Source organism: Mizuhopecten yessoensis, unplaced genomic scaffold (genome assembly GCF_002113885.1).
Source record: "Mizuhopecten yessoensis strain PY_sf001 unplaced genomic scaffold, ASM211388v2 scaffold8811, whole genome shotgun sequence".
NCBI lineage: Eukaryota > Metazoa > Mollusca > Bivalvia > Pectinida > Pectinidae > Mizuhopecten > Mizuhopecten yessoensis.
Window position 1 is genome coordinate 498,483 of NW_018407733.1, and position 21,741 is coordinate 520,223.

At 37.2% G+C, this 21,741-nt stretch overlaps 2 protein-coding genes across 5 annotated transcripts in view; one reads left to right on the forward strand and one right to left on the reverse strand.

Annotated features, from left to right (window-relative positions):
- Positions 1 to 19: 19 nt before the first annotated feature.
- Positions 20 to 14,098, forward strand: LOC110456585 (trafficking protein particle complex subunit 12-like). Its single transcript, XM_021507405.1, has 13 exons — positions 20 to 55; positions 2,964 to 4,070; positions 4,705 to 4,952; positions 6,298 to 6,414; positions 6,914 to 7,036; positions 7,710 to 7,848; positions 8,486 to 8,598; positions 9,077 to 9,149; positions 10,606 to 10,679; positions 11,044 to 11,142; positions 12,073 to 12,170; positions 12,779 to 12,866; positions 13,549 to 14,098. The coding sequence occupies exons 2-13, from the start codon at positions 2,975 to 2,977 to the stop codon at positions 13,789 to 13,791; spliced, it is 2,511 nt and encodes an 836-aa protein (XP_021363080.1). The 5' UTR covers positions 20 to 55; positions 2,964 to 2,974; the 3' UTR covers positions 13,792 to 14,098.
- Positions 12,873 to 21,741, reverse strand: part of LOC110456586 (uncharacterized protein C8orf76-like) — a 44,512-nt gene continuing 35,643 nt past the window's right edge. For all 4 annotated transcript variants that reach the window (XM_021507407.1, XM_021507406.1, XM_021507409.1 and 1 more), the window contains exons 7-11: positions 15,489 to 15,561; positions 15,033 to 15,092; positions 14,622 to 14,681; positions 14,142 to 14,218; positions 12,873 to 13,192 (exon numbers count right to left, since the gene is read on the reverse strand). In XM_021507407.1, the coding sequence (XP_021363082.1) occupies positions 14,150 to 14,218; positions 14,622 to 14,681; positions 15,033 to 15,092; positions 15,489 to 15,561 (262 nt within the window). In that variant the 3' untranslated portion in view covers positions 12,873 to 13,192; positions 14,142 to 14,149. The remainder of the gene's footprint in view (positions 13,193 to 14,141; positions 14,219 to 14,621; positions 14,682 to 15,032; positions 15,093 to 15,488; positions 15,562 to 21,741) is intronic.

Sequence of the window (21,741 nt, forward strand, 5' to 3'; positions counted from 1 at the left end):
TTGCGACATAAATCATCGTAAAGCGGTCGTTGAACCTTGCACGAAGAATCATCCTGTAAGTTTGTCAAAAAATTGCATACAAGACAGTGTAATGTGCATGAGATGCTGTGCGCTTTATGAAAAGTAGACAATCAAGAATGTCTGTGATAAGATTGTATGTGGAATGTGCATTATAATGATGCGCTATATATGTCGACAGACTTTGTTTACTTTCGTTCAATTTTGAGGATGCATAATCATGCAGATTTTTCCATTTCACGTGTTCGTCCTGTTCGGGTTTGAGCAGTTTCCCGGTTTATCCATGAACGAAAGCCTAGATTTAAAACATCACTATAAACATAATGACAAATAGCCTGTATAAAACTAACTGTACGTATCTCTTATTAAAAGTCTTAACATTAAATAACCCCATTAAGGCCCTAATTACCATGTCGACATTTTGGTGGGTACAAGATTACTAACATTAAAGTTAGCCTCACCTAAGTACAGGCAGGCGGGTGCAAAATGTAAAGGATTGTGGATGATTAATCTCACATGCACTTATTTGTGATAACATAGCTTCTGACTACGAGACATTTTTTCAAACCCCCAAGACCAAGTGGCGCAAAGTGCCACTTGGTTTTTATCTGGGCTACATTCACATATCCCGGTTGGTCCACAATAAACCGATGTACCCCTGTAAACACTTTGTCCACTTCAGATGCTTCCCCATGCGAGAAAGTGTTTTTAAGCCTTCTGGGAAATTGAGGCTGCACACTGTCTACAAAAATATGATGGTAAACCCTACGGTATCAGTATTTATTGCAGTTTACTCGTGAAATATCATGAATTCTCCATTTGATAAAAAAAGATATCTTTAATGCAGATTTTAAACGAAACATAATATCCTAACAAGTATAAACTTCACTCTTAGTATTGTCCAATTGCAATCTGAACGGTACATTATATTCTCTGTGTAGATTTTCAGTTTCAAGTTTAGATAAAGTGACGGCAGAATAATTAAGTGGTTGTGTTGTCTACTTTTGCAGCATACATTATTGTTTTTACATAAATACACAGTTAATATCACTTTTGTCTGGAAATCTTACCAGATAATACTAGCAAAAGGCAAAATTGCAGTGAAAACCCATTCAAAATGGCACTCTGCATTGTTGTCAAGTGTGACGTCATTACAACTTGGCGTCAAAAACTACGTTACACATTCCCACACTTTTCTGGTGTAGCAATATTTGTGCAGCGTGACGTGGAAAAAACGTAAGAAATAGAAAATTTCATGGTTTTCCCGTTCAATACGATATATTTATTTCACTTGTATAAAGCGATTATGTAATAACAACCAAAATACCAGCGTTGTGGCAAAATATGTCTTCGTAGCAGTCCCGAGAAGTAATAACTATTATTCAAAAGGGCGGTGGGGGGGAGGGGGGGCTACAATTGACGCTTCAACATAGAAGATGGTTGATATTTTATCCAAAATAGTCAAATAAATACATTGTCAAAAGAAATATTTGCAAAAATCTGTATAAAAAAGGTATAAATGATCTTTGATGTAAATCATCGTATGTCCCGGCTTCTCTCTCTCAGAAGATGACGTTATTACCAAATCGTTGACATTAAGGCCTAAACGTGAGGTTAAAACTGTACATTTGCGTGCTGTGGGACAATTATTGAGTGACAATAGTGCAAAATGTAAGGACATTGAGCGTGAACGGCAAAATTAAAGCCTTTACAATTTATATAATTATAATTAAATAGATTCAAGTATGCAGGATCCGTTCCCTCGTGGTTGATGGACTGTCAATAAGTCATTTTCATGAAAAGGTTTGCATCCGTCTGGCATCTGGGGCTGAAGAGGCAGGGTATTAATATTAGTATTAACACACACTCGCCTCCCCTAACTCCACCCCACCCCCACTTCAACTTCCATACACTGCATATAAAAATAGAACAATGTACTACATTACCCGTATGTCTGTCACCAATTTTAGAATAATCAGGGAGACACCTTTAAATCAGTTTTAGGAGCTACACATGTACATTGTGGTACTTACAATTCACTTGTTCTCGGCTTTTCATCCTCACAACAGATCAATTGATATAAAGACGCTTCTTCACAGAAGATGAAGCCACTTTGAGTTTGAAACGCCATAATAGAAGTCCAAGTGTTGTAGTAGGGGTGGCAGGTGAAATGTGATTTCTCCAGTGTCCCCTGACAGCTGAGATGACACAGAACACACACCTGATTCTGAAGGAGCCCCTGCATTAGTGGCCTTATACAATTGTGAAAGATGTGCATTGATTATCGGTTGCCTTACAAGTGTCAGCTGTGGGAAATTTCCCTTTAGCTCAGCGGTAGTGCATCGGGCTAAAGAGGCAAGGGTCGGGGGTTCAAGCCCCAGCGTTGGCACTATCTTTATCACTATTCCTCATCCTACTACAAACTGGTGCCGTTGAACCTCCCCATTCAAGATAGGAGAACCCTTGGCGGGTGGGAAAAAAACCTTGGGTTGATGTTTAAAAAAAGGGGGGAATAGTGTAAAAGATGTGCATTGAATAGGTTGCCTTACAAGTGTCAGCTGTAGGAAATTTCCCTTTAGCTCATGATCAGGGGTATAGCATCGGGCTGGAGAGCCAAGGGTCACGGGTTCGAGCCCCAGCGACGTCACCATTTTTATTACTATTCCTTGTCCTACTACACAATCACGCATTGGGATATAGTAGTTCTATTCTCTCCTTTAACCTTCATAGGTGATACGACAAATCGTTAAATGTTTCCACTTTCTATAACCAACCTAGATTTGAGTGCCCTTGTGCAATGTATATTTTATTTAAATTAGCACTGCTTAAGTACTACCTTCCCTAAACTTTTATGAGTCAAACGAAAAACCATAACAATTGTTTTGTTTTGACTTGAACATGTGTCACCTGATTTGATTTCTAATTTTGCTTTATTCAATTTTTAGACTCCATCAAAATGATGTCGGATGATAATTCCGGAGTTGGTGATTTTCTGGAAGATGAAAGTTTTGCTGAATCCTCCACTAACGTATTGGTATTTCCATCAGAACCAACACTTAGGCATTCAGCTACCACAGACACACTAGACTCTGTCATCCTTGAAACATCTCCAGCTGATGAGGAAATTCTAGATGACATCAATAATACACAGGCAGACAAATCTGATTCCAAAAAAGATACAAGTTTGACCCTGGTTGAGTTTACACAATCAGACAATGATGTAACACCACAAGGAGCAGATTCATCTTTACTGGGTACTTCTCCATCAATGGATTTTTCTAAAGTTGAGGAAAATCAAGATAACCGTAAACGAAATGTTGAGGAGGACAAATTTAACCAAAGTCCTCTTCATATCAGTAGCTATTTTAAAACAGAGACAGCAGTGGTTGTTGAAAGTGATCCATTTGGACAGAATTTCTTTGATAATATCAGCAATACTCCTCAGGAGGATAAATCTAAAGCTGTTTCTCCAGACGGTGTCTTTGGTGATGTGGAGGACCTCGGTAACGTTGGGGAAGTTTCACCCAGTGCAGTATCACCTGTTGTTGATGTGTCTGCTGCTTCGCGACCAGATCCTATCGAAAGTCGACTGTCACACGAGGAGCCAGAGAGCGTAGATTTCCAGGTTGTACCAGAGGATACGGAAACTAATGTTATGGAGGCCTCACTACAGGTAATTGATGACAAGGAAGATTTTGAATCCTTCACAGCAGAAGGGACTGGTGATGGTGACCAGGACATTTTGAGTGGTCTTAGTATGTCCCCATCAAACAAACTGATGTCTGAGCGTATGTCTCAGTTACACATCACAGACACCATTCCCATAGATACTGTCCCCGACAGTGGTCCGGTTAGCTACGACCGTCAGCTGTCTAACAAGTACCCAGACCTAGGGCTATCCCCAGCACATCAGCCGTTCCAGGGGACACCACTACCACCGATGCAGTTGTCTGCCTTCCCCACTCCAGTACACCAGTCACACCAGTCAGTTACTCCATTGGCCGAACCTACTAGCGACAGTTATTTGGAAGTTCAGATAGAGGACAAACTAAGTAAGGATATATGACACTGAACATTGATCCTATTGGGGAATTAACTAAATAGAAATGTGTACCAAAAGTAACTCTATTTTCAAGCTTTTGGACTTGCCTTTCTTGAGGTTGTGAAAGACCCTCTCCTCTAATTATAAGTAACATCATATTTCAATCATTTCCTGATGAAAGGCTAATAAAGTATATATAAGTATATAATGCGTCTAGCTCTAAAACATAAGCTTTACAAAATAAAAAGTAAATTTAAGCAGGCAGTTTATATAATGATTCATATTTCTAAAATAGGCAAAATGAGATCAAATATTTCAACTACCTACTTACCCAACCTAAAGTTTGTACTGGAAACTTAAAATGTCAATCAAAATATAACAATTTTAAGCCTTTATATCTTTAATGAAGCGAGGGTCTTTAAATTTTGGTTAAAAATTAATTAAATATGTAAAAATTAATTTATAATATATTAATAATATATTTTGTTTTTGATGCTGAATTATCGAGTGATCATTGAAATTTGCAAAACACAGCAATTACTTATTGATGATGCTTGCACAATATTTTGCTCAACTTTCACTTTATAAAATTCTTGCACTGAATTAAAAGAATTATGTGGAAAACTTTGTATATTTCATCTTAGGTGAAACTGCAGGTTCGCCTCCCAAGTCTGGTGGTCTGGCATCCGCTTTTCAGATACTAGGTGACGGTAACGCTGCAGATCCATTCTCGACCAGTATCCACATGAGCGAGGCTGATAGACAACATGATGCTTGGTTACCATCAGACGCGACTCGACATATCCTTGTGACTGTAACTACATCACCAGGGAGTTTCGTACCAACAGAAGAACAAATCAGTACACCCAGTATTGTCGTGAACGAATCACAGGTACGTTTATAATCATTATAGGACCAAACCCCTGTTAAAACAAGTGATAATAGATAACTTTATAGAACCCTGTTACTGAACAAATAAGTACACCCAGTATTGTTGTGAACGAATCACAGGTACGTTTATAATCATTATAGGACCAAACCCCTGTTAAAACAAGTGATAATAGATAACTTTATAGACCCCTGTTACTGAACAAATCAGTACACCCAGTATTGTCGTGAACGCATCACAGGTACGTTTATAATCATTATTGAACCAAACTCCTGTTAAAACAAGTGATAATAGATAACTTTATAGAACCCTGTTACTGAACAAATCAGTACTCCCAGTATTGTCGTGAACGAATCACAGGTACGTTTATAATCATTATAGGACCAAACCCCTGTTAAAACAACAAACCCCTGTTAAAACAAGTGATAATAGATAACTTTACAGAACCCTGTTACTGAACAAATCAGTACACCCAGTATTGTCGGGAACGAATCACAGGTACGTTTATAATCATTAAAGAACCAAACCCCTGTTAAAACAACAAACCCATGTTAAAACAAGTGATAATAGATAACTTTACAGAACCCTGTTACTGAACAAATAAGTACACCCAGTATCGTCGTGAACGAATCACAGGTACGTCTATAATCATTATTGAACCAAACCCCTGTTAAAACAAGTGATAATAGAAACTTTATAGAACCCTGTTACTTAACAACAAATCAGTCATTAATCGATAAGTATCCATGCAACAAAGATGAGTGGGGGGGGGGGGGGAGATACTGGAATCAAGTTATCCGTCCATCTGCCTGTAGACACAATTTTGTCTACACAACTCCTTCAGTTTTCAGCTGGATATCATTAAACTTCACTGATGTAGTCAACACACTGAAGATGTTCCCCTTTTAACAAAAGTTAGCCAAAACAATCTTGTCATTTCAGCAAGATTTTATGAAACTTCACTATTGTGGTCAACACACTCTTTAAGTCCTACACCTGCAATTAACATTGCAATCCAGGTATTATGTGAGTTATTCCCCTTCGTTTAAATAAGTTCTTCGTACTACATCTCTTAAAAGTACATCACCGATTTCAGTGATACTTGTTGCATAGAACCCTTACATAAAAGGGGATGTATATAAAGAATATAAATTGGAGTTACTTCCCATATTTATGGAGTTATGTCACTTTAATCAAAACATTATTGAACCAGCGGTGTGTATAAATCTTGCCATTCTAGCAACATTTCTTAATTCTGGTAGAAGCAAATCCTTGTTAAGGCAAGCAATAATCAATAACTACTAATATACCAAACATGTTTTAAATGTTGTATTCTTATGTATGTTAGGGTGACCCTGTACGAGACCTTGTCCATCGCTACATGGGAGAACAGGAGGCCATTAAGAGACAGATACTGACGGTCGACAGTGTAACCCAAAATGTGGATGGCTTGAAGAAACTCTTGGTAAATATCTACACTGTCTTAAGGCCAAACAAAAAATATTTGGTGTTTCCGGTAACCCTACCTTCTCTAACATTTTAAGACAATTTTCAAAGAAGCACTGGTAAAGTCAAGATCACTCTCCTATATAAACCACATCAAATTTTTTTTCAAAATAAAACTAGCTACCTACCTACCCTAAAATTTTCCAACATTTTACATGAAACACATATTTTTTTGTCTTGCCTAAACAGAATATCTGGTACATATCTACACTATCTTCCCTTTAAAAATATGCTAGTTATCTATCTTGCTACATATATGTATTTGTAGTTCGAGATTTATATCTAGCCCAAGATTACATGCTGTCAGTAACTATGTGCTGAAAGAAAGTGTACATAAATTATTTTTTTGTTCTATTGAGTTTGTTTTGCTGAAATGCATTCAATATTGTTTTACTCCCTAATTTGGTGATACAGAAATCATTACACTTAAGATTATAAAACTTATATTTTTAATGTAGGAGGGAGGATGTTACAGATCTGCTGTAGAACTGACGGGGAGACTTCTAACAGCTGCTGGTCAGGGGTCAGACAATCAAGGGGACACAACTCCACCGACCCAACACACATCACATACACTACAGGTAACCTAGAACAGATGTTTCTAAGGCAGTATCATAAATAAGAATATGATATTTGCATTAAATTTCTAAATAGTTCATTAACTATATCCGATAGTTTGGTTTTATATAGATAAATATAAACAAGTTGCATTTGTGTGCCAGTTTTTTTAAAAGGTTTTGTTCAGCACAGTGTTCACATATCCAAATGCAGCAAAGAAAATTGTATCTACTAGGAATTCTAAATATTTAAATGATATGTGTTACATTTCTACATTAGATCAATACACATGTATTATTATCTACAATGTTATTGGAACCTAACTTTAAAAAACTGGTTTTAGGTGGCGCAACATTGCAATGGAAGGGTAATTTGTAGAACCTGTTTATGGTAAATTTAATTGTTTTCATTGAGTTAATTGTGAGATTTGTTTGTTCATCAGAAACTGATAAACTAGAGCCTCTTGTCGAAGTGCAAAACAAATCTTAAATATACTGCTCCCAGATTCGATATTGATTTCCAAGGACTGAGAAATTGAACATGTAACAATTCCTATTTCATCAAATAGAATTATGAATTATTCCAACATTGTCCAGACCAATAATGCTATACCATTTTCTGTTAGACTTTCTGCTGTTGCACGTTAAATCTACCACTATATATTGGACTTATCACTGTACATTGTAATTCCAACAGCTTTGGTTTTGTCGTCTGTCCCTGCTGATGAAACTGAAATTGTACAACATCGTTGAGTCAGAACTGCAGGGGTTTCAGAACCTCGACACACCGGACCTCTACTATGAGTTCTATCCACAGATTTATCCGGGTCGTAAAGGTCAGTTTCTGTTGTTACAGTCGACTATTGCCTCTACAGAACAGAGTCTAATGGTGCCAGTGGCATTGTCCACATTTATTGTGCGAAGCCCTGCTTCTCAAAGTCAATTAAAATTGAATATTATTACTTTGAAAGATAAATATCAAAATCCAGCAATTTGCATCCAAAATTTGTTGATTGAGACGTTATGTTGGACTCTACTACTATGACTGTATATTTGGGATATATAGTCAGATTTGGGCTGATATGAATTTAACAGGTGAAGCATTGTATTCCATAAAATTATCGTTTTCTCATTTACCAGATTTTTTTTATTATTATTTTGTTAATGATACTGGTCAATGTCTTGATTTCATCTATTTTTTAAACAGTTTTCTCTACAACTGAATTATTACTCCTAATCTTTACTATGATTGACCAATTTCCATTCCTCTCCTGGATTGATTTGTTAGGTTCCATTCATTTCTAATTTGCTTTGTCAAGTTACATTTGTGTCTAGTTTTGATTGATCAGGTTACATTTGTGTCTAGTTTTGATTGATCAGGTTACATTTGTGTCTAGTTTTGATTGGTCAGGTGACATTGATTTCCTGTTTTGATTGGTCAGGTGACATTCATTTTCTGTTTTGATTGGCCAGGTACCATCGTATCTTTTGGGATGCGATTGTTACATGCTGAACTGCCTCACTACCTGGGACGATCACAGGAAGCTTTGGATAGACTCCATTACATACTAGCAGTCACACAAAAGGTTTGTTGGAGCGTTGGAAACATTTCATATATCAGACCAACTCTTTTACATAAGTAAAGTACAGTGAAACCTGCTCATACAAACACCTCTATTAAGAGACCACCTGTGTAAAGATAACACTTTCCTAACACTTCAATGTGTGGATTTGCTACATTTCACAGGAGTCATTTCCATTAATGGAAATGCTATAAGGTAAAGTTGTGGATGTAGATGATTTGACTCTCAAACTGTATGATGTGCGTTCCCTACCTCCTCCAAATACTTGATTTCAGACAAGACCTCATCATTAGGCCCTAATTGTTCAAATTTTATTTGCAAAACAAGAAGTTGGCATAAAATGGGTAGTTGTAAAAACAGTTGATGCAGACAAAGTAACATATCCTGAACTCAAATGTGAACTAATAAACACACTGTTGGAGATCTAAATGGAAACATTTTCACTAGGTATAATAATCATTACTTTATATTATGTCTACAGATTATCAAGAACCTGGATGAAGGTTTATGTGAAGATGGCAGTGCAGTAGAAATTTCAGAAGAAAGTAGAAAAGGTATCAGTATAAAAGTAGTAGTGTGTTTTCTATCCTATTAAAAGTGTGACTTTGTTAATGTTTTAGACATATAAATGATGTCATTTAATCTCCGAAAGATGATGTCTAAATACACAAAAAGTTTTATTAAGTTTTAATGAGACTTGTTTCCTCCGTATAAACATTTTATGAATTATCTTTCATTAGGGGAAAAGGTTGTGTGTTGAACTGGGGCCATCACAACTTCCTGGGTACATGTCAGTTTTTGCACCGTAACTAGGGTCCAGCATCACTGATGCAGGTGCCTTATAGTAATCACAGTGATACTCTGTTTGTCCACCTTTTCATTTCTGGATATTATCTTAGAATCCAAAAGCACAATCTTTTAGAACTTTGATTCTAATGTGAACAACCCTGTTGAACTGTTGTGGAGGAGAATTTTGCACTAGGTTTAATCCTGCTGGAGATTTAGCTGGGTATCCAGGGCACTTCAGTTAGGTTTAATTCTCCTGGAGATTTAGCTGGGAATCCAGGGCACTTCAGTTAGGTTTAATCCTGCTAGAGGTTAAGCTTGGTATCCAGGGCACTTCAGTTAGGTTTAATTCTCCTGGAGATTTAGCTGGGGATCCAGGGCACTTCAGTTAGGTTTAATCCTGCTAGAGGTTAAGCTTGGTATCCAGGGAACTTCTGTTAGGTTTGATCCTGCTGGAGATTAAGCTTGGTATCCAGGGAACTTCTGTTAGGTTTGATCCTGCTGGAGATTAAGCTGGGTATCCAGGGCAATTCTGTTAGGTTTAATACTGCTGGAGATTAAGTTTGGTATCCAGGTCACTTCTGTTAGGTTTATTCCTGCTGGAGATTTAGCTGGGCATCCAGGGCACTTCTGTAAGGTTTAATTCTGCTGGATATTTAGCTGGGTATCCAGTGCACTTCTGTTAGGTATAATCCTGCTGGAGATGTAGCTGGGTATCCAGGACACTTCTGTTAGGTTTAATACTGCTGGAGATTAAGCTGGGTATCCAGGGCACTTCTGTTAGGTTTAATCCTGCTGGAGATTAAGCTTGGTATCCAGGGCACTTCTGTTAGGTTTAATCCTGCTTGAGATTTAGTTGGGTATCCAGGGCACTTCTGTTAGGTTTAATCCTGCTGGAGATTAAGCTGGGTATGGACATGATGATAACACCATGCGATCTGTCAGTCCCTCTGGTTTTCTTCCTTAGTAATAATCCTGATTGGTCCTCTGCACCATGTCACAGCTTGCATCTTAACAAATGTAGATACTGTATATATCATACGTGATAAAAAGAATTTCAGAGAAACAAAAAAGAAGAAGAAGAAATTGTTGAAGAGTTTTTGGAGGGTTATAATTTATTTACCAATTCAAAAACACACCTTTAAATGGTTTTATAAATAAACGCAGAAGTAAATGATTTACAGACCTATACAAGTAAATATCTGTGTGATTGTTTTATTTCAGTGTCTAGAGAGCTGTGGTATTCACGTGAGAAGAAAGTCTTGTTTATCATAGGAAACACGTTTTTAGCTATAAAGGTATTTATTATGTGTACTGCTTTATCTTACAAAGATATTTTCTCATCCACACGTATACTTGTTTTAATGTTAAGCTGTGCAACTGCACACAATCTCAGTAATGACATGCTGCACTGTATCACTCATGTGGTATCAATTTACAAATCCTTTTACTGTTTGTTTACCGGGTATTTAATTGTGTAGTATTCATGCTGTCTTGAAAAATGATGATAACCTATCAAAGAACACATTATACCACAAACAAGTTATGATTTATGTTTATGTCGCATTTTATTTAAATCAAATGATATAAACAGGAATTCACTCTATTACAAACAGTTCAACAACATTTTCCCCATATAATGTTAAAGAGTTCCTATTTCAGGATTATGAAGCTTCCATGACAGTGTATGAAGCACTACTTGTGAAGGACCCGCAGTCTAAGCCATCTTTGCTGAGTGGTCTAGGACTTATTTACCTACAGGTAAATATTCACCACATTATGTAGTTGTTGATCCAAGTTATGAAAATCAATACAATACAATAACATTGTGTAGATTGTTGCCGACTTCCTGTTATTACTACACAATGCCATAACAGTTTGTATAGGTTGCCATATTTATTCGATAAGACCGTGGTGGCCGAGTGGTTAAGTGGTCTGACCATCAAGGTCTTCCTCCACCACCAAAACCTGGCTTGTCCTTAAATGCACAAACCAAACCAATCAACATAAGTCAAAGCCTTGTAGTAAGTACACTCTCATAATTATCTAGTACAGTTAAATAGAAAAGCTAAAAGATGGTATTTTATTGGTCTGTAATAATAAGCCCATTTCTCTAAGTTGTGTCAAAGATTTTAATTTGGCCTTTGGGCTTATTACAGGATAAATATGGTAATGAAGTCAATGTTTATTTCTCTCCTGCATACACACACACAAGCACATATACACACACAAGCAGACATACACACACACAAGCACATATACACGATACACATAGCTGTTAATAGGACGTTAAACAAAACTAAACCAAAAGTAAACAGATTTCACTTCACAAAGTATTATTTTTGTGGTCTTGTAAAAAATATGCCATTCCATGTTGTGTTTAATTTTGTAATTCTTACCTTGTATATGTAAATAGATCATTGTGTTGCTGTATTAAACTTACAAATTCCTCATACGCCAAAATTTCAAATAGAATTACAAGGAAAAATTATCCAATACAAAGAATGTCATTTTCGTATGTCGGTTCCATGACAATTTACACCTAGGTGTTTGCCCTTAGTTAGTATGACAGGTAATTTTGTCTGCTACAAAATGGTAAGTTGGTCGTATATGTCTTAAACAAATGAAGAAAATTGTATTTGATGGCATAAATCAGAAATATTTAATCTAATATGGATTGATGCTTTACAGATGGGGAATGTTTCCAAGGCGACAGACTGTTTCAAACAAGCAGAAGTGTTGACTGACATAACAGATAAGAAACAGACGTGTAGAACTTACCTTAACAAGTACGTCATCTATCTTAACACTTTTACTAGGCAACTACATCAACATTGTCAGTGGTATATAAGGATGGCCTCAATTTATGTATACAATGATGGTATGATTTTCCATATTTAGACAAACAAAATATTAATCTTTATTTCATTATATGCTTGCGAATATGCAAGAACACTCAGGTCCAGAGGATTAGACTATAATTTAAAGATAACATATATGGAAATGACAATTTTGGGGCTTGGATCATGGTTATCTGAGAAGAAGGCAGAGTGTTAAACACCTGGCCAATTCAGCCTATGTATTACCTTCAAATAAAAATGACTTTAAATGTATGGTGGAGACCAAGTAAATGACAAAGATATAGGTTGGTAACTAAGTTTATCAATCATATCAGTGAAATGTAATTCACTTTTGTCAAAATAACATCAATTTGTTAAAGATAATCTGCTTTGACAATGCCAACATCAACCTAAGTATCTTAACCAATTAAATATCACAGAAACAAGTTTGTCTTAATTAGTCAACTTCAATGAAATAAATCATCATGAAGTTAAAAACATTGCTCAATTTATTCTTAAATATCTTTGTATAAATTTCACAATTCATTCTTTCACAGGGGACTGGAGTCTATGTGTACCAACAGTTTCTCCGACGCATACCAAAATTTCAAAACAGCAGTAGAACATGATCCAACGAATGCCTCTGTAAGTGTCTTCTCCACATCACAGACCAGATTATTGTTGTTTCTGCACCAGGCAGTACACAATTAGAACCTTCTCAAAGCTTTGTTGATCGTGACACTTTCTGTTCTTGTCGACACACATGTCGTGAAAGTTTGTTACAACGCCACATGTTAACTTGTTTCATGTCAACTTGTGAACACACACTATGGTTGTGTTACCTTTCATCCAGTCTAGACTTCTAGATAAACTTCTGGTGGATGGTTGCAATTCTTAGAGGAAGACAGTGCCTGTGACAGTTCTTCTGGAATTATGTAACGGTCATCACGAGGACCTGAATGGGTGTATACCTGCAACAAATAAATATAGTCAATAGATTTAATTAAATGTTGTTGTTTTTTTTATGAAAACAACAATCCCTTTTCTGTTCTGAGAGAAAGATTTATTCCAAAATGCTTAATACAGTCATGAAATTATCTTCAGATGTCATAATTTTCATGACCATTTTTGCATTATTGATCTTTTGATTTTAATTTAAGACTGTTTCTTGATCCCTCCATAATAACCTGATTACATATTTATTTTATTTTATTGAATTTATTTGATTTGATTGAAATAACCCTGAATTTATATATTTTCCAAAATGATCCACGCTTAATACTTTCCACCCATGTATCATCCAGTATCATTAATTTATACTTTGCAGGCTGTGAACAACATGGCAGTGTGCTCCCTGTACCTGGGAAAGCTAAGGGACGCCCTGAAGACCCTGGAGGTCTTGGTACACGAGGACCCGATACGGAACCTCCATGAGGGAATTCTGTTTAACCTGTGTACCCTGTATGAACTGGAATCATCTCGTGCCCTTCACAAGAAACAAGCGTTACTAGACCTGGTCAGCAGGTACAAGGGTGACGGGTTCCCTGTGGCCTGTCTCAAAATGGCTTGAAGAAGCCGGTGCAGATACGATTTTGTTTTTAGAGAAGTAGGAGGAAGACGCTATTTATGTCAATCTTAAAAGAAAGTGAAAAGTGAAGCTTGGTTGGATTTCGGGGTGTGTGCAACCCTGGGTCTGCCAATCAACATATTAGGAGAAAACTATCAAGTATGACTGTGATTTTTGTTCATTGATGATGTTTTTGAATTCATTCCATAATGTGGACCAAGTGCTGAACTTTCCCAATGTGCAATATTTGTGTCAGAAATATTTGTGTTGTAAGAGTAGTGTTTGTGTATTAAAATATTTACAGATCAAGCATCTGATTTTTTTTTGTTCATGGTTAAGAAAGTACAACAAACCTTTATACTCAAGTTGGCAAAAGTTCATCTGCCCAGGAATACCATCGCTTGTCAAAATCTTTCACATCCATTTGTTTCTGTTAAAATAAAACAAAATTAATGTCAAAAACAATACAAAGTGTATTTTTCAAATATTTCCAGATATGTGTTAATATGTGCAACAAATTTAACCCTACAATTCTAGGAATACGACTAGGTAGCCTTTTTTACACATGAAGAATTTTGTCACTTTGTAAGAGAACTGGGGCTTGTTCGTTCATGCAGATCCACCAGTTTGTAAACTTTTTAAATGGACTATTTCAGGGTACAACCTGACAAACCTGTTAAGTTAATGCAGGCCTTGAAAGACTTTGCCAAGGCTCGCTAGAAAACAACATCAAACCACCAGGTCCGTCCCTATTTCATAACAAAACAATTCTGGTCCAACCAGTCCAACCATTTTGAGCACAATATTGAAAATGACTAGTATTCATTACTGACCTGTACAGAGTTATCTCCCCCTTCGTGTTGCTCCACCTTGGACATATCATGACTCAGAAACTACAAATACCAAAGAAAGACTTGTCAGGATGTCATATAATAATTTTAGGTTTTTGTCCAGGGTTTTGGTCTATGTTGGGACTTTCCGTTGACCTCATCTGTAGAATACTGAAGTTGTTTTATGTGTGCCATATATAAGCTGTATGTGCCCAGAAAACCCTTGTAGGTCTTTCAATGTAAGGCAAGCATAATTAATTTGTTTGTCAATATGCAGCATAGGTGCCATTCTAAAATGGATTCTTGGTGAATTATATCATTTCCAGGAGGAAAACAGGAGAGTAAAGCAGGCAATGTTAAAACCTCAAAAACAAAGTCAACTTGTCTCAAATCCTAATCTTTTCCCCTGTGTACCTGCTTGGCCTTCTGTATCAGTTCATCGCTGGCATTTAGGTCTGAGATTTGTTGTCCTATCTGAAATCAATCAGATGACATATTATTGAATAAACAGTAGAATTTTACATCTGACATTTTTGAAAGATCCATCCAATACTTCTTTAGAGATAGTGATAAGGGTCCCAGGACGGACAAAAGGTGGATATAACACCCCACCACCCTAGAAACAAAATCCCAGTAAAATGGTGTCCACCTTTTTAGGGATTATATAATAATTAGTTTCAAACTGAATTTAATGTATTTCAAGAAACATCTTAAATATTCATGTTTTTGTGTTGAAAATTATCATTAAAATAAAATGAAGTTTTTAAAACTAAAAACAAACTGAACACTTTTACCCATTAATTTATACATATTTTGCATACAACATTATCTGTTATATTCGGCACAACAACATCAGTTAAACACACTAACCTGTTTCAGATAGCTTTCATTTCTCTCTGCCACAAACATTCCAACAGACCTCCGGACACTGGAGTACACTAGTCTAAATAACAAAGGACACACAACAGTTGGGATATCTGATCTAACAGCTGTGAGAAAAAACAGTCTAGATAACAAAGGACACACAACAGTTGGGAAATCTGATATAACAGCTGTGAGTACAACAGTCTAGATAACAAAGGACACACTACAGTTGGGATATCTGATATAACAGCTGTGAGTACACTAGTCTAGATAACAAAGGACACTAAAGTTGGGATATCTGATATAACAGCTGTGAGTACACTAGTCTAGATAGCAATGGACACACTACTGTTGGGATATCTGATATAACAGCTGTGAGTACAACAGCCTAGATAACAAAGGACACACTACAGTTGGGATATCAGATATAGCAGCTGTGAGTACACTAGTCTAGATAACAAAGGACACTAAAGTTGGGATATCTGATATAACAGCTGTGAGTACACCAGTCTAGATAACAAAGGACACACTACAGTTGAGATATCTGATATAACAGCTGTGAGTACACTAGTCTTGATAACAAAGGACACTAAAGTTGGGATATCTGATATAACAGCTGTGAGTACAATAGTCTAGATAACAAAGGACACTAAAGTTGGGATATCTGATATAACAGCTGTGAGTACACCAGTCTAGATAACAAAGGACACACTACAGTTGAGATATCTGATATAACAGCTGTGAGTACAACAGTCTATATAACAAAGGACACACTACAGTTGGGATATCTGATATAACAGCTGTGAGTACACTAGTCTAGATAACAAAGGACACAATAGTTGGGATATCTGATATAACAGTTGTGAGTACACTAGTCTAGATAACAAAGGACACACTACAGTTGGGATATCTGATATAACAGTTGTGAGTACACTAGTCTAGATAACAAAGGACACACAGCAGTAAGGATATCTGATATAACAGCTGTGAGTAAACTAGTCTAGATAACAAAGGACACACTACTGTTGGGATATCTGATATAACAGCTGTGAGTACAACAGTCTAGATAACAAAGGACACACTACAGTTGAGATATCTGATATAACAGCTGTGAGGACACGAGTCTAGATAACAAAGGACACACAACAGTAAGGATATCTGATATAACAGCTGTGAGTAAACTAGTCTAGATAACAAAGGACACACAACAGTAAGGATATCTGATATTACAGCTGTGAGTAAACTAGTCTAGATAACAAAGGACACACTACAGTAAGGATATCTGATATAACAGCTGTGAGTAAACTAGTCTAGATAACAAAGGACACACAACAGTAAGGATATCTGATATAACAGCTGTGAGTAAACTAGTCTAGATAACAAAGGACACACTACAGTCGGGATATCTGATATAACAGCTTTGAGTACACTAGTCTAGATAACAAAGGACACAATAGTTGGTATATCTGATATAACAGCTGTGAGTACACTAGTCTAGATAACAAAGGACACACAACAGTAAGGATATCTGATATAACAGCTGTGAGTAAACTAGTCTAGATAACAAAGGACACACTACAGTTGGGATATATGATATAACAGCTGAGAGTACAACAGTCTAGATAACAAAGGACACACAACAGTAAGGATATCTGATATTACAGCTGTGAGTAAACTAGTCTAGATAACAAAGGACACACAACAGTTGGGATCTCTGATATAACAGCTGTGAGTACACTAGTCTAGATAACAAATGACACACCACAGCTGGGATATCTGATATAACAGCTGTGAGTACACTAGCCTAGATAACAAAGGACACACTACAGTTGGGATATCTGATAAAACAGCTGTGAGTACAACAGTCTAGATTACAACGGACACACAACAGTTGGGATATCTGATATAACAACTGTGAGTACACTAGTCTAGATAACAAAGGACACACTACAGTTGAGATATCTGATATAACAGCTGTGAGTACACTAGTTCTGATATAACAGCTGTGAGTACAACAGTCTAGATTACAACGGACACACTACAGTTGGGATATCTGATATAACAGCTGTGAGGACAATAGTCTAGATAACAAAGGACACAACAGTTGGGATATCTGATATAACATCTGTGAGTACACTAGTCTAGATAACAAAGGACACAACAGTTGGGATATCTGATATAACATCTGTGAGTACACTAGTCTAGATAACAAAGGACACACAACAGTAAGGATATCTGATATAACAGCGGTGAGTCCACTAGTCTAGATAACAAAGGACCCACCACAGTTGGGATATCTGATATAACAGCTGTGAGTCCACTAGTCTAGATAACAAAGGACACAACAGTTGGGATATCTGATATAACATCTGTGAGTACACTAGTCTAGATAACAAAGGACACAACAGTTGGGATATCTGATATAACAGCTGTGAGTAGACTAGTCTAGATAACAAAGGACACACTACAGTTGGGATATATGATATAACAGCTGTGAGTACAATAGTCTAGATAACAAAGGACACAACAGTTGGGATATCTGATATAACATCTGTGAGTACACTAGTCTAGATAACAAAGGACACACTACAGTTGAGAGATCTGATATAACAGCTGTGAGTACACTAGTCTAGATAACAACGGACACACAACAGTTGGGATATCTGATATAACAACTGTGAGTACACTAGTCTAGATAACAAAGGACACACTACAGTTGGGGCTGTGAGTACAACAGTCTAGATAACAAAGGACACACCACAGTTGGGATATCTGATATAACAGCTGTGAGTACACTAGTTCTGATATAACAGCTGTGAGTACAACAGTCTAGATAACAAGGGACACACCACAGTAAGGATATCTGATATAACAGCTGTGAGTACACTAGTCTATATAACAAAGAACACACTAACGTTGAGATATCTAGCTGTGAGTACACTAGTCTAGATAACAAAGGACACAACAGTTGGGATATCTGATATAACAGCTGTGAGTAAACTAGTCTAGATAACAAAGGACACACTACAGTAAGGATATCTGATATAACAGCTGTGAGTAAACTAGTCTAGATAACAAAGGACACACAACAGTTGGGATATCTGATATAACAGCTGTGAGTACAACAGTCTAGATAACAAGGGACACACAACAGTAAGGATATCTGATATAACAGCTGTGAGTACACTAGTCTAGATAACAAAGGACACACCACAGTTGGGATATCTGATATAACAGCTGTGAGTACACTAGTCTATATAACAAAGAACACACTAACGTTGAGATATCTGATATAACAGCTGTGAGTACACCAGTCTAGATAACAAAGGACACACTACAGTTGGGATATCTGATATAACAGCTGTGAGTACAACAGTCTAGATAACAAAGGACACACTACAGTTGGGATATCTGATATAACAGCTGTGAGTACAACAGTCTAGATAACAAAGGACACACTACAGTTGGGATATCTGATATAACAGCTGTGAGTACAACAGTCTAGATAACAAAGGACACACTACAGTTGGGATATCTGATATAACAGCTGTGAGTACAACAGTCTAGATAACAAAGGACACACTACAGTTGGGATATCTGATATAACAGCTGTGAGTACAACAGTCTAGATAACAAAGGACACACTACAGTTGGGATATCTGATATAACAGCTGTGAGTACAACAGTCTAGATAACAAAGGACACACTACAGTTGGGATATCTGATATAACAGCTGTGAGTACAACAGTCTAGATAACAAAGGACACACTACAGTTGGGATATCTGATATAACAGCTGTGAGTACAACAGTCTAGATAACAAAGGACACACTACAGTTGGGATATCTGATATAACAGCTGTGAGTACAACAGTCTAGATAACAAAGGACACACTACAGTTGGGATATCTGATATAACAGCTGTGAGTACAACAGTCTAGATAACAAAGGACACACTACAGTTGGGATATCTGATATAACAGCTGTGAGTACAACAGTCTAGATAACAAAGGACACACTACAGTTGGGATATCTGATATAACAGCTGTGAGTACAACAGTCTAGATAACAAAGGACACACTACAGTTGGGATATCTGATATAACAGCTGTGAGTACAACAGTCTAGATAACAAAGGACACACTACAGTTGGGATATCTGATATAACAGCTGTGAGTACAACAGTCTAGATAACAAAGGACACACTACAGTTGGGATATCTGATATAACAGCTGTGAGTACAACAGTCTAGATAACAAAGGACACACTACAGTTGGGATATCTGATATAACAGCTGTGAGTACAACAGTCTAGATAACAAAGGACACACTACAGTTGGGATATCTGATATAACAGCTGTGAGTACAACAGTCTAGATAACAAAGGACACACTACAGTTGGGATATCTGATATAACAGCTGTGAGTACAACAGTCTAGATAACAAAGGACACACTACAGTTGGGATATCTGATATAACAGCTGTGAGTACAACAGTCTAGATAACAAAGGACACACTACAGTTGGGATATCTGATATAACAGCTGTGAGTACAACAGTCTAGATAACAAAGGACACACTACAGTTGGGATATCTGATATAACAGCTGTGAGTACAACAGTCTAGATAACAAAGGACACACTACAGTTGGGATATCTGATATAACAGCTGTGAGTACAACAGTCTAGATAACAAAGGACACACTACAGTTGGGATATCTGATATAACAGCTGTGAGTACAACAGTCTAGATAACAAAGGACACACTACAGTTGGGATATCTGATATAACAGCTGTGAGTACAACAGTCTAGATAACAAAGGACACACTACAGTTGGGATATCTGATATAACAGCTGTGAGTACAACAGTCTAGATAACAAAGGACACACTACAGTTGGGATATCTGATATAACAGCTGTGAGTACAACAGTCTAGATAACAAAGGACACACTACAGTTGGGATATCTGATATAACAGCTGTGAGTACAACAGTCTAGATAACAAAGGACACACTACAGTTGGGATATCTGATATAACAGCTGTGAGTACAACAGTCTAGATAACAAAGGACACACTACAGTTGGGATATCTGATATAACAGCTGTGAGTACAACAGTCTAGATAACAAAGGACACACTACAGTTGGGATATCTGATATAACAGCTGTGAGTACAACAGTCTAGATAACAAAGGACACACTACAGTTGGGATATCTGATATAACAGCTGTGAGTACAGCAGTCTTAACTAAATGTAAGCCAAAGTAATACCCTGCTCCCTCAAAAAAATGTGAAAAAGAGCTGAAGTTCCATAAATTTGTTAACGGAAATCAGACAAGGTGCACAAATTCACACCAGCAACATACAGGCTTGAAAACATTACTCATGATTTAAGAATCTGAAGAAAGATCTCTTAAAGACAGGTGAGACCCTGGTTACTGAGTTTAACAGGTGAGAAAATACCCTGGTCACTCAATTTGACTACCAAATAGGTGAGAAAGTACCCTGGTCACTCGCTTTGACTACTGAATAGGTGAGAAAGTACCCTGGTCACTCACTTTGACTACCAAATAGGTGAGAAAGTACCCTGGTCACTCGCTTTGACTACCAAATAGGTGAGAAAGTACCCTGGTCACCTGCTTGACTACCAGACAGGTTAGAAAATACTCTGGTCACTCACTTGACTGTACCAGACAGGTGAGAAAATACCCTGGTCACTCGTTTTGACTGTACCAGGCAGGTGAGAAAATACCCTGGTCACTCGCTTTGACTGTACCAGGCAGGTGAGAAAATACCCTGGTCACTCTCTTGACTGTACCAGGCAGGTGAGAAAGTACCCTGGTCACTCGCTTGACTACCAGACAGGTGAGAAAATACTCTGGTCACTCGCTTTGATTACCAAATAGGTGAGAAAGTACCCTGGTCACTCGCTTTGACTACCAAATAGGTGAGAAAGTACCCTGGTCACCTGCTTGACTACCAGACAGGTTAGAAAATAATCTGGTCAACTGCTTGACTGTACTAGGCAGGTGAGAAAATAATCTGGTCACTCGCTTGACCACCAGACAGGTGAGAAAATACTCTGGTCACTTGCTTGACTGTACCAGATAGGTGAGAATGTACCCTGGTCACCTGCTTGACTGTACCAGACAGGTGAGAAAATACCCTGGTCACTCGCTTTGACTGTACCAGGCAGGTGAGAAAATACCCTGGTCACTCTCTTGACTGTACCAGGCAGGTGAGAAAGTACCCTGGTCACTCGCTT